Source organism: Microplitis demolitor, chromosome 1 (genome assembly GCF_026212275.2).
Source record: "Microplitis demolitor isolate Queensland-Clemson2020A chromosome 1, iyMicDemo2.1a, whole genome shotgun sequence".
In the NCBI taxonomy this organism is placed as follows: Eukaryota; Metazoa; Arthropoda; class Insecta; order Hymenoptera; family Braconidae; genus Microplitis; species Microplitis demolitor.
Window position 1 is genome coordinate 20,102,482 of NC_068545.1, and position 23,497 is coordinate 20,125,978.

Genomic DNA, 23,497 nt, shown 5'->3' on the forward strand with positions numbered 1-23,497 from the left:
AAATTGTCTTAAAACTAGAGGAAGTTTAAACAAGAATCACGTGATGTGGTTAAATTACAATCCTGGCATGATGTACGCAATGTTATCAAGCATTTCGGATAACAATTCAGGGTCTGCGCCATCAGTTTCCGGCACTTGCTGAGTAAGACACACGAGAGGACCCAAAGCGCAGAGTAAAGAATCTAATAAAACCGATAGACTACCAGAGACGGCTATTTGACCCTCGTGTTCTTTCAAACGTTCGCCGATAATCGTCAAACTCTCGCCAAGAAGTTTCAAGTGAGCTGCCACGTCCACCGGCTGGGTTCCGACGACTTTGTACATCCCCGTTCCTATCACCGGCTCATTGACGAGATCTTTTCCAGCGCGATTAGACGTCGGCGATATTGGAGAGTTACCACCCATGGAAGCTATTCCTGATTGTGCTGTTTTCTTCGTTGGAGACTTTATTTCTTTTCCATTACCTATTAATAATAATTATGTTATTTATTTTGTATTATAATTTATTTAGGCAGCTATGAAAAAAATAAAAATCGGTGACTTTAAAAGGTCTCACCGATCTTATTGATGAACTTCTTACGAGAACCTGGTGGTGAATTTTTCTGCATTGGGTTTTCTTCTTTAAATGATGTCTTGCAATTGGGTTTGGTAGCTAAACGTTTAGCTCTTCTTCTCCAGTTGTATTTCTCGAGATTAGGGACCGTTGCCCAGAGCTCACCCAGTTTTTTAGATATTGTTGCGAAATCTAGTTTAAAAAAAAAATTTATTTTAATTATTTTATAACAAATTCAAGACTTAAGAATTGCGTGACAAAATTCTATAAATAAATAAATAATTTTACCCATATTAGGATTTTTTTCCAACAATTCTTGTCTAACTTCTTTGGACCATAACATGTAAGCAGTAAATCTTGTTTTCTATAACAAAATACGAATATTGATAATTAAATAAATTTATTGGCTTGATAATTATAATAAAATAATTACCCCTTTATCCTTTCTCTGAGCTTTCATACGTCCAATTACTTTTCCATCTTTAATAATCAACTTTCTCCTACATTTCTCCAGCATATAAAGACTATTAGCTTGAGAAGGAGTCTCTTGATCAGGCGGTTCTAATCTTTTGAACCCTGTTTCTTTTTCATCAATAAGCAGAGGGTCAACTTCTTCATCGCTGGGACTATCAACCGAAAACCTGTCATCGTCATTAGAAACTTCATCGGAGTCAGATCCTGAGCTTTGTTCTTCTGGATCAGACAGTGGCTCTTGTTTAAGTTTCTGCGAGCCACCATGAGTTCCTGAATTTTTTCTACTTCTTGCAAGAGCCTGCTGTGTAGCATTCGCTTCCGCAGCAGCAGTAGCTGCGGCAGCTTGTGCTTCAAACCTCTCCAACATCTGCTGAGCATGAAGCTGCTGTGCTTTTTGTTGTCTCTTCAGTTTATGGTCTGCTAAATCATCCGGCGATTCAAAGTCCATCAGCTTTGATGATTTTTTCCTGACACGGCCACTCCTCGACACACCCGTCACTTCTAAAACTATAAATTATAAAAGACTACATCTTGCCAAGTAAATTATCGAGACCAGAATAATTGGCTTGTCATCTAACTACAGCAATCAATCAACTAATTAATTAATAATCATTCAATTTTTTTAAAATCAACTACTGAAGCAAAAATAAAATTTGAATAAATCCTCTACCATTCATTGATAAATTAAAAAACAAAAACCAACAAGAGATCAAATAAAAATACAAACTACATATTTATATATTTCATATTTACTAAAGCTCGGTTTTAATCTACAGTCAACCTGAAGTAAACGATCGTTAAATAAATTATCCTCTATAAAAAAAATAAAATAATAATAAAATTTAAAAGCTACCAAATTTAGAAATAAAAGAAAAAAAAATTAATTTAAGAAAATAGTTTAAGAGTCAAACCACCAAAGGTCGCTAGTGATAAAACTAACCTATACGTTCACCAGAAATCATTACAAATATAGTAATTTACAGAGATAAAAAAAACAGTAAATCATGCAATAAATTTTATTGATGCTGAAAAATTCCCTCAACTAATAAAATCATTCTTATATTATTTAAAATAATAAATATACCGTCTACTTTAGGACGTTTTGGAGACGCGAACAAGTCCATTGCGCCACTCAACTGATCTTCAGGTTTCTTGCGCCGCGGGGTCTTGTCGTTTTTCGCGGGCTTGCGAATTTCAGACGGCATTTTATTTTATTTAAACAAATAAACGAACACTTAATTCAAATTAACAATAAAATTTATTTAATTAATTAAACTATTTACGTTAATTTAATGATTGCTTTGAAATATTATTGTCGTTAGTGTTTTTAAAAACAACTTTCACAATAACGACGCAAAAACGTTATTTATTTATATCTTGTGCGCATGACAATACGATCTCAAAAATTACCGCGGGAAATTTGAATATTTAAATAAAAACAGTAAGGAAAATTGTTTATTTTATTAATATTTCATTTCATATTATTATTTAAGAAAAAAAAACATAATTTTACATAAGATTGATTATTTAAAAGTCATCTTCTTGGTGCCAGCCATCATCGTTGGATAAAAATCGTCGCTTGTGACTGGTGTTCATGTATGGCCTTAAAGCCCATTCGGTATCAGCAGCACCAACGGCATCGAGAGTACCCAGTTTTATTTGATACAACTTTAGAGTAAATCTGGGACCAACTTCAGTCATTTCAACATCTTGTCCGCCAGATTTTTTGTAAGTATAATGACGGAATGATATGTGATCATCGTGATTTGCAAAAGTTATTACACGTTTGCTATCTTCTTTAGGTACTGGGAATAAATGTTTCAATATGTTCATTGTCCTGACACCGAGTGGTGTTTTTAAATTATGGAATATTAAATGAGGATACTGTTCGGACATGGTACCAATGTCTGGAATGTCATGTCGCATTACCACGTTGGACATGTTGAAGTAAGCGGTTGGACCATAGGGTAAGTGACAGATTATAAGAGTGTCTGGATTACCACGATGCTCGTGGACGACAATAAAATCAGTGACCTCGTTAGCACGACAGGCGTCAATCAATTGCTTCATTTCAGCATTACCACGATTCAGTCTCTGTGAGTTTGGAAAAATTAGACGTATTTCCTTGGCAAACATCTTGAGTCGTGAGCTTGGATCACGGGAAGTTGTCACGACTATTTTAGGATCTTCTACACCAGCCCAACGATACTCGTCATCTTCATGGGTTCCAGTTGTTCCTCCCATTTCTGTTCCCAAGGCGACTGCCATTTCTGGACCCGCATCTTCCCAATCCAATTTACGCTGGAGATACAGAGCATCTTTTCTCAGATCAGGATGTATCGGTATATTATTTTCTAAACTTTTTTTGAGTTTATCTTTTTTTTCTTGAATTGTTTTGATTTTGTCTTCTTTTGATTTTCGGTAGAGATACTCACGTCTCAAACGCGCTTGTCTTCGTAACATTTTTTAAAAAACTATTTAGTTATTTTGATAATAATTATTTTTATTTGTCACCACGTGTTTACACTGCTGTGTATTTAAAACCGTAACCTCGAAAATGACAAAAATACTTTTATTTTATTTTATTTTGTCACGCCATCTATAAAACAATTTATTTACCCAGTAAATTTTCTTCATTACCGATTCAAGTTTAAATTTCCCGGTTCGTTTTAATAGTGCTTTTTGTTTCCTGTAGATGTCGCCGCGTGTGCTGTTTTTAAGTACGACGTATTTTTGAATTGGGAACTGTTCAGTTACAAGCTTGTTAATTAATAGGGCAGACATGATCAAAGCTGAGAACAAAAGAAATGAAATGATAAAGTGATATGAAGACTAAGCAATGCGAGCAGTTAGTCAAATCATTATGATTTTTGCTCTTAATGATACTGATGGTGATGGATAATTAAATAATCGACGCTGAGGGAATGACAATAAAATGGCTCATTACTGGAGGATGGAAGACAATGGAAGATTAATTGGAGGGAATAGCAGACATTTAATTGTAAGTAAAATTTATATTAATATATCTCATATATAATTGGATGTTTGGAATAAAATTTGAATTATTTACTTTGACTTGAGTAAGAAAATGAATCGGTTGTTTAAAATTTGAACGAAAGACAAAAGAAGCAGAATGGGAAAATTTTTGAAAAATAATTGAAAAAATTTTGAAACTTCATGAAATCAGTAGATAATATGATGAAATAAAAATGGGTGTGAATGTAGCAGATATCAGACAAATTAAAATTATAAATAGAGTAAATAATTAAAAAATACAATATTTATGGAAGTGTACTTATAATTTTAAAAGTTTAAATGCGCAATTTTTCAAATTTTATTTTATTAATTAATTAGTCTATTTATCAATAATTTTAAATTTGTCTGATGTCTGCTACATTCAAACTCATAAATAACAATGATATAAAATCTTAGGTTATCAGATTTAATTAAATTTAGATATTTTTAATATATATTTTATTGATTGGGTAGTAATTTTTTTTTTGTTACATAAAATCACTATTAGATGAGTGTAATCAAATTTATTATTAGTCTCAGTACATACTCTAAAGCCAACATATTTTTATAGAAATCATAATTTTGATTCAAATTTTCAAAAATTATAGTAATTAATTTAAATATTTATCTTAATGAAAAAATTGTTTTAACAATTTTTTGATTTAAAACATTATATCTGATCAGTCAATATATTTTTTTATCCGCGTTTTTTAGATAGAAATATATATCTTTAATATTTGAAGTGGCAAATATCAAGCTTTTGAATTATATTTTTTTTAACGGACGTAAGTTTAAGTTTAAAAAATTATGAAAACTTAAAACTTTAAATTTTAAACGGATTTCAAAAACTTAGAAAAAACGTTTTCAGTATAAAATTTACATCAATGATGTATGAATTTATATAAATTCTTAAAGTACATCAATAATTACAGGGGGTTTGGATATAAAATTGTTATTTGCATTAAAAAAAAAAATTAGAACATATTTTCACACACAGTACTCATTAATTGTTATCAACTGTTAGTTGAATTAATGAAAGTAACATATAAATCATTTGTTCCTGCAGAAACATATGATTACTTTAAAATTCATAGAATCTAATAATTACTGAACAATCAAATAATATCTTTTAACTCTAATTAAACATATAATGCCAGTCATAACAACAATAATGATATGATTGAAAACAATGAAAGCATAAATAAAAAAAAAGTATAATGTATATATTTGTACACATCAGACGCCTCGTAATTCATTTAAAGAGCAGACTGCGTGCGAGACAAGCTCAATTACAACTGGGTGAAAATAAAAATAAAAATAAAAAAATAAAACATTTATACTTATATTTGTCGGCAGGACCTAAAGCCACACTCTTAAGACAACTTCCTGGTACGACGTGAGTGGTCCTTAGGGTGTTATTGTGAAGTACTATGTCACTATTCTGTCATACTCGTGCCCGTTACACGCAATTATTTAAAATACTAAGCTCTGCCGGCTGTCCCAGTCTGACATTAAACGTCAATTCGCCCAGAGTTAAATTCAATCAATTGACATTTAATTTATCATATTATATCATTTTTTTTTAAATTAATAATTTTTATGATGATGATGATCATATAGGGGAATAGTAAAAATAAAAGACAAAGTTTCTCGCCTTCAAAGACAAAGTATCGTTTGTATTGTAGATTCTATAACGAACTGAGCTAAATTCTCAGTAAATGTCTCATCCACGGTTAGCCGACGATAAGATTTCAGGCGTAAATGCTAAAGAGCATACAGCATATATCCAAAGAGAGTCTGACTAACTCTGTCGGGGTGAACTGGCTCGTTTGCGAGTAGACTTTTAAGTATGCGGGTGTAAGAGCAGTTACATACATAATGTTATATACATACATATAAACATATATGTATGTATGAGTAGTATATGTATACATATGAGAGTACAGTAGTTGGAAGCGAGCATCAACACAGTATACAAGTTGCAAGGCGCCACCCAACCACTGATTTCTGCTTACCGATATCTCCACCTACAAAGCAGCCTTCATCATCATCCTACAGACCACTCTCTCGAGACTACATTTGACGTTATCGTGTACATAGCGTACCAAGACTACCTCCAAGACCTCCTTGGCTCTCTTAACAACTCATTTTTTTAAATTTATTATTATTATTGCTATTATTCAATCCCTTTAATCCCAAATTTACTTTCATCAATATAAGCATCAGCTCTTACAAGATCGAGCATAAATAAAAGACAGACAGAGCATCATCTGGGACAGTAACACCAGAATCATCAGCTCGGAATTATTGATTATTGATTGGACTGCTCTGATACAGCCGTTGAGGAGGTTGGGATGGTAGTGATATGAACGTCTTAATAAAAGCATATGTAGCCATTAAACACTCACGTGGGCAAACAATCAGCTTAGCTGATGTATGCTAAAATTAGTGTCAGAGTAGTGATGGCACACACATCAGTTTATGTGTCCCGGGATTAATTTGATGGATGTATCATCATTATTATCATTTATGCAAGCAACTGGCTTTAATACTGAGCCCGTAAGCATTCGCAGATTTGATCGTTTATGTTGATCTCAGATGCTTGCGAGATGGTTATCATTTAGTTCCGGCTCGTCGCTAGAAGAATTACAATCTCTTGGAAGATCATCATCATCATCAATATAATTATCTTTATCATCTTCTCTTCTTTGATCGCGTCAATAAGTCTGCGCTTGAATATGTATATGTATGGTCGAATAATCAATGGTCACGGTACTAAATGTCCATGAAATTATATATTCACGCCAATTGCTTGATATTTTATGATGAAAACTTATACATATTGGATTATATGTAGGTTGAGCTTCATTCTTCTATATAAAGACTCTGTGTATATACGCACTGAGGACGCATTCAACTGTGTTCATATATATATAAACTAGAGATTCCCGGATACATATATATAGTTCAAGCTCTAGCTCTGAGGGCTTCCAGTTTCTCCGTGAGTCGCAGTAGAGTCTCCTGAGGGGGATATTAAGGCCAAAGCTATCTTGATGATACTCCTCTCTATATACCATCTCCTTGCTGTTCTATCCCTCCGTTTTCCCATTTCCAACGGGTGTTTCCTCCTCCCTCCTAGCTATATACATATATAACCAGGACTAGCTAGAGAGACACCATCTGAAATTACAACATCGATCCGTAGCAGACTCACGAGAGTTGAGTTTAATCTATATAACTGACGCAACTAAATTTTACCTTACTTACATACGGATTGTACTATTTCCCTGGCATATAAGGAAATAACATTATATATATGTACAATATAATATTATTTTTGTAAGCCTTGAAATACGTGGGCGCTTATAATAAATTTTCTGAGAAGAAGATGAATAATATTACTAGTCATCGAAAGTCTTTCAATCGTTTGGATTTTTTTTTTTTTTTTTTTTTTTTTTTTTTTTTTACGAGAGTATAAAGAATTGAGAGAACTGCACGGATAGATGTGATGCTGGGTAAGTGTCTCTGGGGATAAACATTTTCCCTCGTTCAAGTGCTCTAGAGCTACACTAGGTTTTTCCGAGCAAGAGTTTCCAGCCACTAGCTTTTGTAAGTGTGTATATATAGGTGTGTCCATCTCATGAAATCCCAGACATAAAGGTACAGTTTAATGTAAGGGATTACGCGGTTTATGGTTTCTCCAACCAGTCGATTTATCTTCCTCTCTCGTTACCAGACTCTTTATCTTTATTTTTATCTCACTCTCTCACTAACGTTTGCTTCTTTAACTCGATTTTACGTTTTTATCTTGCTGCTGTTATTATTTTATATACATATTTATATATTACTATCATAAAGTTTATCATTTAATCATACTTCATATCCATCCTTCTTGGATTATTGCCTAAAAACAATTTACGCGCTACATAATTCATCTTTTTTTACCAACTTTGTTAGCATTAGTAAATAAAATAAACTATAATTTATATTTAATGTGGTTTTTTCTGCTTTAAATAATATCAAACGGTGATTACGAATATTAAGTGTAAATAAAATCATTAATTTCAATTAAAAGAAGAATAATAAATACTAAGTATAAAACTTTAAAGCTTAGAATTACTTTAGAGTTAATAAAAAGTAACTTTCTTACCCTTGTTTCCATTTTCGACTCTTACTCGTGTATTCTTCTTTCTTTTCTTGCTGGTTCTATCGCTCAAACTCTCAACGAAAGATATAAAAATTTAATTCCTTGAAGGAGAATGACGTGCCAGCAATATGCCTGAGGCCACCGTGGATTTCTTTTGAATCCTTCATCAGTCCCTGAAGGTATTGCTGGTTTTTTTTGCTCATGATCTTTTTATCTTCACTCTCAGCTTCTTTATTTTCTATACAATACACACATAAATCCATGAGTATTTTATTCTTCTATAAAAATTTCTACGCTCAACGAAACCTAAACCCGAATCATTAGCTTGATACTAAATCACGAGAATCGTGAATAAGCGCCCGGAATAATGAGCTTGGGTGTTGGCTTCACACAATTAGCGAGCGATACGTTGATCGATCCGCGAGTTTGAAGTACATATATAGAGTAGAGCAGAGAATAGAGGAGAGGAAACAGACGCACGGCTAGCAGTCGAGCAGAGACGTTGCTGCTGCATGAACGACAACGACGGCGACGACATTCCCGGGAACTCAGTCTCTCCTTTGTTCAGTAACCCTATCGATTTGTGTAATCTGTTCTTGGCCAGAACATTCCCCGTCAACCCCTCTGGTCTATCCACCAGTGACGTCACTGGGCCATACATCAAATCGTTATCAGTTCGCCAAGTCGCCCTTCTTTATTTTATTTTTCATAAGAAAAGGGACGTAGGAAAAAAGCCTCAAGGGAAACTCTAAAAATAAATAAGGGTACGTAGTATATTTAATAAGTAGGTAAATAAAAAAAAATATTATATGTATGGGTAATTTAAATTTTATTAGCGATGTAATAATTGCAAGAATAATTAAAGCTTCTCTGATTCTTAGCAACTGCTAATTCAATAATTTTATTGAAGATTAAATCTACGTACGTGGTTGCATCTTCTTCGTCAATACGTTGAGTTCAACATTCTAGCTGTAATGTCGCCAATACATATGTATATGTATGTAAGGGTAAGTTGGCAATAGGGTGGTGTAGGTTGAATTGAGGTTGAACCAGTAGCAGCAATAACGCGGAGAATATAAGAGGGATGAAGAATATCCCCCAGGTTGTCTTGTGCACGAGCAAGATGGAGTCTGGTAAAGCTTGACAGGATTGAGTGTGGTTTGAGGAGAAGTAGCACAGAAGGAAGTAGAAGTAGTAAACGTAGAAGTATGCGAAGAAGAAGTAGAAGAAGAAGAAGAGAATGGTCGATGGTGGAATGATACTTGGGAGGAAAAGAGACACGAGAAACTCTTCTTCGCTGAGGAGTAGGAGGGTGAACAAGAGGAAATAAGAGATAAGAGCGCAATCTCTGGGTCTCTGCGGGGGCTGCCAGCACGGAAGGGGTTGAACGGTTGCTTGGCAACCTAAGCGAGGGGTGCTGCAGAGCAGTATAGATCGCTATCCACTGGTAGCCTCGCCGCCTCCATCTTCTCCTTTTGAGGGAGCGCACGACGACGATGACGACGACGATGAGGTCGGGGTGGAGCACAAGATGGCTTTATTACCCTCTACTTCAAGCGGAGAGACAAGGACCAAAGACAGTCAGTTTAAGAGAGAAAGACTTTTTCGATGTTGCCTAACGTTAACTCGCTAGTCGAGAATCGGGTGCACCGACCCTCTGAGGCTGTTTCTCCTCTTTAACTACCATCATCTTAAACACACATACACGCGTCTTTACATTAGTCTGTGCGATACTTGGTGTGTACTCGAGAAGGAAATAACTTTGCTGTGTGCTCTGTTCACTCTCTGGCGATTTATCGTCTTGCTAATATTACGTGAGCGTCTTATGTCGAGTCTTCTGCTTCACAAGTTCACTAACAAACTTTATGTATATATACATGTATATGAAATAACAGCAAATATTTGTCCTATGTAAAATTTCATTACTAATTTTGTTTTTATATTACTATTTGACGATAAAGTTATAGTAATAATGATAATATTACTTGCTGAGTAAGTTATTAGCATAGAGAGTTTATTGTAATTTATATTATAATAAACACTATGCCAGTGTGATAGCAGAAGCTAGATGGTGTATTACAACTTTAATAACTACGACTCTCTGCAAGTAAGTTATATACATATATATGTATATACATTTTGCGGTTCTCTGGAGAAAGAGAAAGAGGAGAGCAAAAGGAAGGGGTGAGAGTTTGTTTCCAACCCTGTACCACCCACTTGTCTACAGCCCTGCGGGCTTGGTTGCTCTCTCCTCGACTCGCGAATTCCTCGGTAACTTGGCATAACACCGGAGATGAAACTCGAGACGTAATTTCCGGTTTCGCGAGTACCGAGTTACTTCATCTCATCGGTAGCCATGTTAGTACACAGCTAGTGCAACTCTATACCAAAAGACGATCGCTCACCCAGAACTACTGATAAAACTAAAAATCTCTGTTTAGTTGGATAAAAAAGTATATAAAATATAAGTCCAACGTCACTTATGTTTAAATGCTTATCAGTTTATTTTTTCCGACTTTTTTTATTTAGTTTCATGAAAAAAAAAAAAATAAAAAAAAAACGTCACGTGACTAAATTTAATGTTACGGGTGACCGACCTAATTTTCCCGGACAATAATTTCCTAAAATTAAATTTCCCAAGAATAATATCCGTCACAATTTTTTAGGATAAAATTTTTTGGGTTATTTTTGAACCTGGGAATTATTTGTTTGGAATTTTTTTTTACATGAAAAATTATTGGGAAGTTTTTTATGGTGATCCACTTTAATGATTTTATGTAATATTAAAATATTGTTGGTTTACTATACATATATACTTATTATATATATTTTAAATTACTGTAATTTGTGTAACATACATATCTACATATATGTTAGGAACGTAAGATGATACAAGTATTAAAAGTACACTGTACTTTTAAATCAATCGATATAAAAATCAATAATTAGACCATGTTTATGCAGGTGCGTATGTAATGTAAACATCAAGGTCTTGTTGAACCTGCACCTGTAAAACTCACAAATTATTTCGCTATTTAATCGACGATAAAAATTCTTTAGCGTACCCAATAAAATTTTAAAAGCTGCGATGTTTAACATACAGCATGCGAAAAACATTAAAAGGGTTAGAGTTACATTTTCGTTTACTCTTCAGTTCGTGATTCTGTTATTATTATGTCTCTCATCTGTATACCCATCTTGCAAGTATATATATATATATATATATATATATATATATATATATATATATATATATTTGTTGACTTAAAGTCTAGTATTATCATAACACGCGCCAGACAAACGGCAATTTGAAATGCCATATCGAGAGGCAAAAAACCCCAGGTGGGCTGAGTTTCTTGTTTCAATCTGTGGATTAAAGCATTTATTTAATATATACAGTAGTATACTTTTGTCCTTTTTCAGACAACAAACATTCGTGAGGAGATTGTCGATTCAGCTTTTTGTTTTCGTAACCATATATACACAATCTTATTATTTAATACTTAAAGGCTTTAATCTTTTGTCAAGACAATGAATAATATTTTTCAGCTATGATATATAAATTGTTTCATTGTTTCATATTTATTGGGGCTGAAAAATATTTTAAACTATTTTATTGTTGATTGATTATTTCTCTTAGATAAATATATAACTTGAAATATCGATAATTAATCTAGTTTTAAAATAAACAAAAAAAGGGCGGGGGCAAGATGATCATTAAAATTTCAAATGTTAGTGTCAATTTACTTGAGTAATTTAATCATTTATAATTAACAGTATATCATTGTAAATAATATGAAAACAAAAATTGAAATTATTCAAATTTTTGGTACATTTTTTATTATTTTTTTTTTCATTTTGAAATGACTATAGTTATAATTTTACTCTGGGTCGCGATTTTTCCCCTTACTCTGTATATATTTTTTGACAGTAACCACCCAATTGATTGAAATATAAAAATTTTACTTGATCATGATTTTGAACATGAAAAAAATCGTAAAATGTTAAGTAACGTGTACATGTCACTAAATTCAAAGGGGTAGTTAAATTTAAAGTGTGCCAGGGGCATTAGTATGACGCGTGGCGTATTTCGAATTTAAAAAAAAAAATATATATATAAAGTAGTGTACGAGGGCAATATATATATAAAGTAAAATGAAGAAAAAAGCTAAAGTTTTTTGTTGGGTGGCTACAAGTCGAACTGGTGACGTTTACAGATGATGGATGTGTAAAATTTACTCCAGCAACCCCTTTCACGTGAACACCATCATCAGGGTGTGTTTCAGTTGCGTTTTAAAAACATTTATTTCAAATAGGCGGGTCAGTCTATTATAATTTACAAATTTTTTATTATTTAATTATCACGAAATTTCGGATCACGTGTTTCAGAATCGTGTGAAATTCGCTCGAAAATATTGTCAACTCATCTAGAATTTAATTTGAAAAAGACTTTAATATTTTTTATTTTAATTCAACTGCGATGTAGCGTTACTATTTTTTATTGTTAAAAAATAATAAAGTAGAATTAAAAAGTATAAATTCTCATGGGTATCAGATACAGCATATATGATGTTACATTTACATCGCTGTCACTGTCGATTGGCACTATTCAAATGGTAAAAGAGGGTGCGGACATGTAGTACGCCCTCATGTCATTGAACATCTTCTCTCTTCTCTTCTTTTCTCTTCTCTGTTACACATCAGCTACTCCACAGTTTCATTCGTTTGCTCAGCTTCAATATAATAATTCTACCTCCGCGTATTTTTATTCCTACAAAAATATTCATTTTAAAAAAAATTAACAATGTAATAATACCGATAAACAAAAGAAAAAATTCTTTAGCTATTTGTTACCGGGTATGCTTTACTGCTGAAATCTGCTCTTATTGTTCCGTGAATGATCAATTGTCCTATTATAGTTATATACATATATATATATATATATATATATATATATATATATATAAAACGCGATATTCACACGCCCTCAAACATCCCCTTGTAAAGTTTAAATTTAAAAAAGGGTTCTGTTACTTATTTATTAACCTATCGATTTATTACGGCGCTTGTGTGGTTTTTACAAAGGGGTTTTAAGATTATCCGGATGCGGATGTGTTCTAAATTAGATCTCTTTGTTTCGAAATATTCTAACATTGACTATAAATATAAATAATAATAATCTATAGCATTAACATAATAGAATTAATGAATTTTATTAAATTTGTCATCATCCTAAACTATTTTTTTTACTGGCAAATATTGAGACAAATCAATTAATTTATTTCATTTGAAATACATTTAAATTACGCGCGCAAAAAAAATGAGTTATTTGGTAAGGATTTAGTTAACATTTTTTTAAATTTTTGTTAACTTTAATGTAATTTTTGATTTTGACATCTTGATGTAAGTAGTTAATTGAATGATGAGTTATCACTAGTGTAAGCACGTGTCAAACGTTATTTAATGTGATGCATGATGTAGTCGAAGTAGGTGTCTAAGTAAACTGGTTATCTGGTTAATGGAGCGAGAGTTACGCGTTGATGTTCGTTTCCCATGTCCAGTAGACAATAAGAAACTATACTCGATACAGTCTCATACAGTGGCTAACCACATATTACACATTATATATATTATTCTTCTACCCCTTGTATAATATATGTAGTTGTTGACTAGTCTCTCTGTGATGTAGTATTTATGAACACGATTGTCACTGGATCTTCATTAAATGTATTTCATAGCAATCCAAGTGTGATTAAAAGCTACAATCACACGTGATCGTATTGTATGTCAAAGTTAGATACATACAAATATACATATATTTATCAAGGAACTACGTGGGAGAAAAGAACAAATCATGTGTCTTAATGAAATTTTGTATTGTTGGATGTACAAATAGGAATAAACGTTATTGTTATTATTATTTGAATGGATTGCAAAAATATTCCGAGTAATTTAATGCCCGTTTTGTTAATATAACAAGAGTGCTATTGAACTGAAACTATTTTTTTTTTTTTCAGAGGGTATGAGAGTATTAGCTGAATAATATAAATTTATGCGACATAAACGTAAGTGTGAGCATTTAAATACACTTTAGGTGCTTTTTCAATGGTCTCCTTGAAATGTTGATGACGACTATGACGAGTTATTGCTGCTACACACTTCAGAATGGGGTGGAATAAATTGAGAGAAATATAAAAGACGTATGTTGAAGGAGGCTCAGTATTATTATGTGATAAAGCCACGTGTACATTTATTTTATTACGAGTGTATGTGATTGTTATATGTGTACTTTTAAATTCCCTCGTGAATATAATTATTACATATATGTATACAATGACAGTCGAATGCGCGTTTATTAAGTGTTTTATATTTGTTGAGTCTTATTACTTCTGCTAATTTTGAAATTCGCTCCAATCCGTTATTTTACTTTAAAGTTTAATCTTTGTACTGTGTATATTATTGTGTAGCTTGATATGCTGGATGTATGAAATTAAACAAATTTATAAACAAATATTTTGTTGAAAATATATAGTAGTCCGGTAAAAGCGATAGGATTCATTTCGTGGCACGAGCGATGATAATCCTTTTGGGTAGAGCCCCAGTATGGAGCCACAGTATAATATGAGAGAGAAAGAGAGAATATATCCCACAGTAAACCGTGGCCGTATGGTATACAGGAGTGTTTGTTTTATGTCAACGGATCAAATAGGATTTACGGAATTTGCCGACTCTGATCCTTTTACATTATTAACGGTTGGTCGATGGCCCCCCGCACGTTCCCATGATCATTATACCCCTAAACGCGTGTGTCCCATCTATAGAAATGACACTTTTATCGATTGCTTTTATATCTATCGACATATTTATAAATTACAAATGTATGTTGTATCATATGTATGCATACATGTACATACATGTTAATAATGCGGAATAAGATCTCGATTAGTATCAAAATGTCGAATTTAATTTAAAATCCATAGGCAGGTGGTTCTAAATATGAATGCGCGATCGCGATTCAATTCCGGTTGTAAGACCTTTGCGTGGCCCATGTCGATTTTTCTCGCATACTTACATTATCTGTAGGTATATATTTTCTCAGTGTAGTGTTCTGATGCACTGATAAATCGTTAGCCTGATGGCATGTTGAGAAATGAGAGAGTCTAATGTATTGCATTATTAATATTATGTGCAGTATCATCTACTGATATCTTATGGTTACTGAAATTGGAGTCATGATGCATCTAACCGCGGTAAGCCACCCCCTTTGAAATAATCCTCATGGGTTTTGCGATGTCGCAGGAAACGCAGATGCCCAGAGTCCATGACACCCGTCGCTGATTATTATGAAGAGATTACGTATCAACAGAATAACCATTCGCTAATTATAAGAATAAATTTTAGTACATGAGCGCGTGCATATCATCAACGAGCTTAAAACTCAGAGCATTATTGGGCGGTTCGTGATGTTACTCAGACCGCCTTAATTGCCGGATATACTGCCGCGACAACTACTACCTTTAAGTCGAGGTCTGCCGATAGAATCAACCAGGAACCCCTGAAAAATTCACTGAATATACTTAGCATAAGTTAATAATGTTAATGGCGTGTTATCGTAATGTACTTTATTTTATTTTATTTTTTATTCTCAGAGAGATACTTATTATGTCCGAAAAGGAATTTTTTTATCAATTGATTAAAGTGTTAAAGTGAATGATGTGCTACAAGGGGAAAAAGTAAATGCAAGCGTTGGATAATTGTGGAGTACGAGCAACTACGTCAATTCGTTTTAGCTTCTACGTCATAGTTATTCATTTTTTTTACTCTTATTATTTAATAAACTCACTCTCCCTTCATATTATCTTCTATCTTGGACTTTATTCCCTTGGTATTTTATTTTAGCTGCTCGGGTAGTGAGTTTTAGTTATACTTGGGCCACTTGTAGGTTTAGACTGGCTCCAAACACGATTTGATCGAACGGCAAATGGCTCGCTGAACTGTAAGGGACAGTTAACTTTCGGATACTGGTTATTTAATCTCTAATCCTAGTGGCACTCGAGGGTGACTTTGTCAACGATACGTGCATCAAATAGACGTGATGTGCCCTGGTTTTGTGTGACCCTATAGCCTACACTGCTACTACGAGTCTACGACCACTTCCCCATAATCTAACCCCTCAAAATATTTTTAGGGGATTCAGCTCAGCGGGGGCTGCCACCGCTATTGCAACACATACACAAATCTCAGCATTTACTGCCAAGCAAATCGCCCACTAAAATCCTGTCTTAAATTCCTACAGGCTATTGTTGTGCTTTACGAGTTTTTTTTTTATTTTATTTATTTTTTTTTTTTTTTTATTACTAAAAGAATTGTTTTTACTTTTTGTTTCAGAGTAGAAAGCTGGCACGCAAAATGCTAAGTAGTGGTAGATTTGACGCCGCAGAGAGTCAGTGGTGTGCGATGAACAAAAGAAACAAGTGTGATATGAGCCGCAGGGTAAAAATGTACACCCAAATAACAGCTCGGGCTGCGAACGAGACTTGGCCTAGGATATTATTATCGGGTGAGTTGTGATTCGAAAAATGACACAAGGTTAAGATTTATCGTGTTACCCGCACTGTGATTAGGTTCTTCCTCATCCTTATGATGGAGATTTACATATACAATACCTTCGAGTTCTCTTTATTTATATTTATACTTACATATATACATTTGAATCCTTTTATCGGTGTTTTTTTTTTCTTATCAAAAAAAGTCCTAGCCGATGCATTTGTCGGACTTTAAAGTATTCTATGCATTACTGTCAATGACATTGAAACAATCGTTTGCAAAAACAACAATCAATATTAACTTATTTACGTGAAATAATTTTGAAAATCTTTGATAGAAAATTTAAAGCGGCCCTAAACGTCTCCATACACTTGCGGTTTTATTTAAATAAATAATTGAAGAACCGAAAAATTTTTGAATTAAAACAAAAAGTAGTTTTTTGTATACATTGATGATATGTTAACGAGATAATAAGTACGCTTTGTTCACCCGTCCGGTAGCTCTCTAGCTGTTCCGGAAGATGTCCAACATATTGTCGTAGCTTTTGTATAGAGCCACCCATATCGAACCCGCCGCTTGACGCTTGATAGTATATATTTCTCCTTAACCCCAGACCCCCCATGGGAACATTTCACACCGGTAACCACCGTCACCCTCTCTTTAAGCCACCCTCTTACGTTCATACAACGTCAATTTAGTAAGGGATGGTTTGCTCGTGAATTTATTACGTTATTTCACTGTACACATACTTTATCCATATCCCATATACATATACATACATATATATATATATATATATATATATATATATATATATATATATATATATATTTCTGATGACAGATAAAATAGTTTTTTACTGCTTAAATTAATTCAGTAATTTAATTGTTTTATTTTTATCGTTGTTTTTATTGGTCATTTTTATTATTCTATTGAACGCTATCGATTGAAATATTAAGTTTTAATAAATATATATACATATATATTTATATTCATGTAACCAATAAAATACAAACATATTATTATTAATTCGAATCGAAGACGTGATGATGTTTATCGTAAAAAATGCTGATGGAACGCAGGTGTTTTATCACTAGGGCGTGTGGTGGTCTTTTGAGGTGGTGGTTCTGCAGCATTTGCGTATTAGAAAATGTTACTAAATCCCGGCGAATAAAAATAAATAATATAATATATGACTAATGTTATAAAACTTAGCTGATGATGGCATTTTTATATACAGAAGTAGGACAGATCAAATCATTGATTAAATGTCGCTAACGATTTTGTTGTGAGTAAACGACGTTTATGTGTGGCTATAAAAACATTTTAAAGAATTATTTTATATATATATATATATATATATATATATGCTTAAGTATGACTTTAAATATATAATTAACAAATTATTGTGTACTATACTTATGAGGAGGAGTAATGGTGTAATTTTTCTTTTTTATATCAACAAATCAGTTTACATATTTTCATAACGCGTATTTTAAACATGAATTCAGGTATTTTAGCTTCTGTAAGTATATTTGTACTAATTTATGTAATAACAACGTTTTATCTTAATGCTTTTATCATTAACTAGTTGCCAAGGCTTGATATCACTAATGATTATATCATAAATGTGGTAAAAAAAACAAACTATTTATGTGGATAGAAATTTATAATTTTCTGGTTTAATTTAATATTATGATAATTTATTTAATCAATATTTGAGATAGTAACTACAGGCTTCTATTAATGATTGCGTTATGAAATATTTGAATCTTGTGGGTAAGGAAGAAGAAAAATATCTAATCTATGGAATTTTGATTCCTTTGGTTTTTATTTTTAAAATACCCTCTGGTGTGATTTTTTGTTATAAGGGATTTCCTTTTGTGTAAGTCTCAAACTGGTACATCCTCCCGTCGAGGAGATTAAGATACTGCTTAGAGGGCGGATTCTTTATCCACTATAAATCGTGTTAGCAAGCATTCAAGTACTATAGAAAGATGCGCTTTGTTTTATATTATGACTTATTATCATAATATATATATATATTTTTTATTAATTTCTTTTTTGTTTTTTTACTCCTGTTGAACTTTTGAACCGTCTGAATAATTTGTTCTTTTTTTTTTAACTGCTTTAATTAATATCAATGGTGACAGATTTATTTTATGTTACATTTTTTTTAAACCTATGAAAAATAGGACACATGTTCCGCAAAATTTTTTTCGGGGAGAAGTGAAAATTTATTGTAATCAAAATGTCCATGCGGTTTTTAATATTTTTGGAGAAAAGAAAAATTTTCTGCGTGAATTTATTTAAATATTTTGATTACTATTACCTTAAAAAACATAAAAAACGATAATTATTAACGAAAAATTTTATGGAAATTTTAATCGAAAAAAAAGTAGATACATGAGTGTTTGGATATTTGACTTTTTTCCAAAATTACAGGAAATTTTTATTTTATTGCACTTATACTTACAGATATCGAATATTTTTGTAAAGTTAATTCGGTATTTCCATATACGCATTCGTAGTCAAAAGTTTTTATAGGTGAAATATTTTATGACTAATAAAACTTTACATGGTTATGTATTAATAGAGAATTAACGGTCGTTTTTTCCGAGTGTATCCCATCTATATGGCAACTATAATTTTTTAACGACAATACTGGTGTATATAAAGTCCGGTCTTTTTTAAATTTGTATTGTGTTCAAAGACATACTTTATAAATCAGATCGTTCTGTTTTAATTTACTAAATAAATACTACTTAAAAATTGTGAGCAAATAATTAAAAATGCAAGTGTTCATTAATAAATCTACTGTTATTAGCGCATTGCTGTTATCAGTGTGCATAATACTTATTTTATCAGATATCACGTCTTGTCATATTTTAAAAGAAGGAGAATTAGAAATTCGATCGATTGGAAATGCAACCTATGTAATTATACGGGGTGCCAAGTTTCAAACCATAGAAGATGTTAAACACTATTTTTTGAAATTTGGATAAAAAGTTATTTTGAAAGGTAAGTTATTTTTTCAGTTAACTCTGTTTTATTTCATTGTTCAAAAATAATGGGCTATGGGGTTATCACAGATGATTTTCACTCTTTTTTTTTTTCATGTTCTTTAAAATTTTATTGAAGTGATTGACTTTAAATTTGGTGTGTACGTTCAGTATACGTTACTTCGAAGCTTTAGCTTTGAAAATTTCAAAATTATTATTATTGATTAATAACCAAAAGTTTGAAAAAAAAAATGAAAACTTGATTTTTTTCTGGCAGCCGCAATTTTATGAATTTTTTTTTGGTTCATGCTAAAATAATATTTTTTCTAAAAAAATTATATTTTTGTTTCAGATTAAGAACTTGGTAATCTATTATGTCACCTACGATGCAAACTTGTTTTTATCTCCTTATATTGAACCTCAATATTGATTTAATTGTTATTTTTTAATCAAATTTTTTATGTAAGCTCCTAAAAAATTAATAAATAAAACAGTAAAAAATTAAAAATAAAAAGATAGTTTTTTTTTAAGTTTTCCAAAATACCTGAAATTAATTCCTCTCTATTCTGGGATATGTATCCTCTTAAAGAAATATATTTGTACGTTGGGAAATAGAGTTGATGTGTTAGTATTACGAGTTTCCAAAAATAGTGGAACAATTATTTTTAATTTTAATACAATAGTTTTGAAATTGAAGAAATTTTTTATTCTACATAGTAAAAAAAGGATTCGTCAAAATTGACACTTTCGTGTGTAAAGCGATCGATTGACACTTATTTATATGTTATTTCAACGTATGTCGTTTGTTTTGAAAAAGTTACACTCGTGTATGTTAAAAGTAACACGTCATGAGTGTCAAAATTCTCGAAAACGTAACTTTCAGTTTTAACACACTCATATGTTATTTGCAACACTTGAAGAGTGTTGAATTTGACATACGCTTTCGTGCTATTTGGACACTTCTCAAAAGTATTTTTCACATTATTTAATGTAAAGTAAAAATCAATGAAACAACTGTAGATAATTGATTCTTCAGCAGTAAAATATTCAAAATAACGATAATAGCAAAAATAATAAAAAAATAATAATAATAATAATAAAAATAATAATATCATGTATTGTTCAATATATATACATACAATCATTTATTATTATTTTCTTAAAATGTTCTTAAAATTAATCCAATAAAATTATAAAATGAAATGAATAATAAAAAATGTCAGCCGATCATTACAATAGTGTGGTTATACGATGGGTAGCATGTCGTACCCCCCCCCCCCCCCCCCCCAGAAAAACAACCGAGGCAATAGTTTCAACTTTTTACTTGAAATTATCCGAGAATTCTTTTGTTTCGGTCGAGATTATTTTTAACATATTTTGTGTGTTAATTTCACAGTAAAATGATTTCATATGAAAAGTGTTACTTTTGTATAAAATAACATTTTTGTGTGTTAAAAAATCAATCGATTATGACAGTTGAAACAAGATAAATATTGTATGTTAAATTGACACGCAAAAGTGTTGAAAATTCAACACTCAGAATTTTAACATACGCTTTTTTTCACACTTTGACGATTCGTTTTTTTATTGTGTAGTAATAGGGAAAACCGGTACATAATAAGACATTGACAGGAAAGGAATCATTATATTTTCGATAGTTATCCGGGGTAAAATGAGACACATTATTGAGACGTAAAAAAAAATTAAATTTTCTAAAAAATGCTTAAGTACAATCTGTATAAAGAAATATGGGGCAAGTTGATCAGTCTAGAAGGTGCAGACAATTAAAAATTTTTTTTCAAGTGTAAATATTTTTACTATTTTATTCTTAACAAGAAGATGCTGACTCCGAGGTAAAATGGTTCATGTTTAAAAATTTTAAAAAATTACACAAGATATTAAATTGGCCACACTGTCTGAAATGACCAATTTGCCCCATTAGTTTCTATTAATGGGCAAAATATTCATGGTTAATATTGAATGATACTATAAATATTTTTTTTTTTTTTTTGGAAAAATAATTTATTTGATAAAATTTTACTTTTATACATTGTGTTCTGTTACAAGCTATTGACTGTCTTTTGATTACATGATTGAATGATCAATCAGTATAATAATATCAAAAATAGTGACATCTTATCTAAGTTTTTTTCTCACATATTGATAACATGATTATTATTTTCAATTTATATTGGTCTTCCAAGTATATTGATGATATTTTTCCACAAGTATCACATCTTATTCAATAATTGAATTTTTAGCCAATTCTCAAAAACTGATGTACGACATCTTGAGGCTTTGCCACAGCCATTGTTAGTGAGTAAAAAATAATACAGATCAAAACAACTGTATAAAAAATAGCGCTGCTCACAAACACTTTCATTTCACTTTTTAAAAGAATTTGCTGATTATTAGAAAAATTTCTCGTGTTCAATAATCTTTAGCTTTATAGTAGTTTCGATCATAAAATATGTTGAACGTATGATACGTATGAACTGTGATATCAGACTGAAGTATTTAGAGCTGAGTTCTTTCCGTTTTAATTGTTTTTAATTGATGGAATTTTATGTTTGTAACTACGTGTTTAATAATGATTATAAAATAGTCATGAAAATGATTTTAATAATAACAGTACTTATAACCAATTATATAAATATTTAATTATTTATAAGAAGATATATAAGTATTAGTATAAACAATATTAGTTGACACATATATGATTGTAACACATAACCAAATATATATTTTGATATTTGACGAGTATTCGTTGTAGAAAATAAAAATTATCGTCTGTTAAAAAATCTGAATGTCACTTTTACATATGCGCTTATTTTATTATATACTCACGCTTATGACAAAAAAAATTTTCCTTAAAATAAAAAAATTCACATGTACTTTTTTTTTTTTAAGGAAATTTTTTTTTTGTCATAAGCATGAGTATGTATATATACAAAGTCCGGTTTTCCCTACTACTTACACTAAAATAATAAAATTTTTACAGTTCCGGTGTTTTTACGTTTCCGTTTTTCCGTGTAATTAAAAAAAAAAAAAGAAACCATTCATAAAATCTAAAGTGATATTTTGTGAAATGAGAAAAATTCAGTCAATAAAATATTATAAAAATTCCATGACGATAAATAAAATAAAAATTAGTCGCAGTAAGACGATTTAATAATTATTCCCACAGATATCAAAAATAAATCCTCTACAAAGGACTGACACGTCTTTTCGAGGATCGCGTCGTAATTCTCGCACTTAAGGGCTAAAAACATATATGATCAGGGGTATAGAGTATAGGGATCCACTAGTGTTCCCATATCACGCATGCAAAGCTTGATGTATCGATGCTTTATGACGGCACGAGTCACATGAGCACACACAAACCGCCTACTACCATCATCACCATCACCACCAGCTATACCACTACCACCCTTGTTCGATGTTCCTAACATTATCCCCGAAGCAAAGTCACCCCTAATGGTCGGATTATGTAATTTCCTATATACATGGCCACGTAACTCGCACGAGAACGTCAAAGAGAGACAACCATCTCAGCTTATAAATCTGCATTCATAGAGTCAACGATTAATGCCAGATTAATCTTATATTATTCATCATTGAGAGTTTTATTTTTATACCCACGATAAAACATAGATATATATACATCACGATCAGCAATCTTTTGTTTATTATATATTTAAAAAAAAAAAAAATTATTATTATTATCAGCGCGACATCAATCATTGGGTAATGAGAAAT

General features: G+C 31.6%; 3 protein-coding genes across 10 annotated transcripts in view; 1 reads left to right on the forward strand and 2 right to left on the reverse strand.

The window, feature by feature from the left end:
- Positions 1-3: 3 nt before the first annotated feature.
- Positions 4-2,386, reverse strand: LOC103571263 (HMG box-containing protein 4). 6 transcript variants are annotated; one of them, XM_014445025.2, is made up of 5 exons: positions 2,112-2,386; positions 987-1,528; positions 842-917; positions 557-745; positions 4-464 (listed from the first exon to the last, which is right to left on the reverse strand). In XM_014445025.2, the coding sequence occupies exons 1-5, from the start codon at positions 2,230-2,232 to the stop codon at positions 55-57; spliced, it is 1,338 nt and encodes a 445-aa protein (XP_014300511.1). In that variant the 5' UTR covers positions 2,233-2,386; the 3' UTR covers positions 4-54. The 6 variants fall into 6 exon arrangements, with proteins under 6 accessions (XP_014300511.1, XP_014300514.1, XP_014300512.1 ...); XM_014445028.2 differs by having other exon boundaries at positions 587-745; positions 987-1,534; XM_014445026.2 differs by having other exon boundaries at positions 581-745; positions 987-1,534.
- Positions 2,387-2,473: 87 nt separating this feature from the next.
- Positions 2,474-3,579, reverse strand: LOC103571264 (U3 small nucleolar ribonucleoprotein protein IMP4). The gene has a single exon (XM_008549374.2). The coding sequence runs from the start codon at positions 3,488-3,490 to the stop codon at positions 2,555-2,557; it is 936 nt and encodes a 311-aa protein (XP_008547596.1). The 5' UTR covers positions 3,491-3,579; the 3' UTR covers positions 2,474-2,554.
- Positions 3,580-3,773: 194 nt separating this feature from the next.
- Positions 3,774-23,497, forward strand: part of LOC103571261 (GATA-binding factor 3) — a 123,462-nt gene continuing 103,738 nt past the window's right edge. Inside the window, exons 1-2 of one of the 3 annotated variants that reach the window (XM_014445023.2) lie at positions 3,774-4,028; positions 16,578-16,749. The gene's annotated coding sequence lies outside the window, so the exon portion shown is untranslated. Of the gene's footprint in view, positions 4,029-14,239; positions 14,255-16,577; positions 16,750-23,497 lie in introns of those variants that run through there. The other 2 variants (XM_053739953.1, XM_053739950.1) reach the window with 2 other exon arrangements.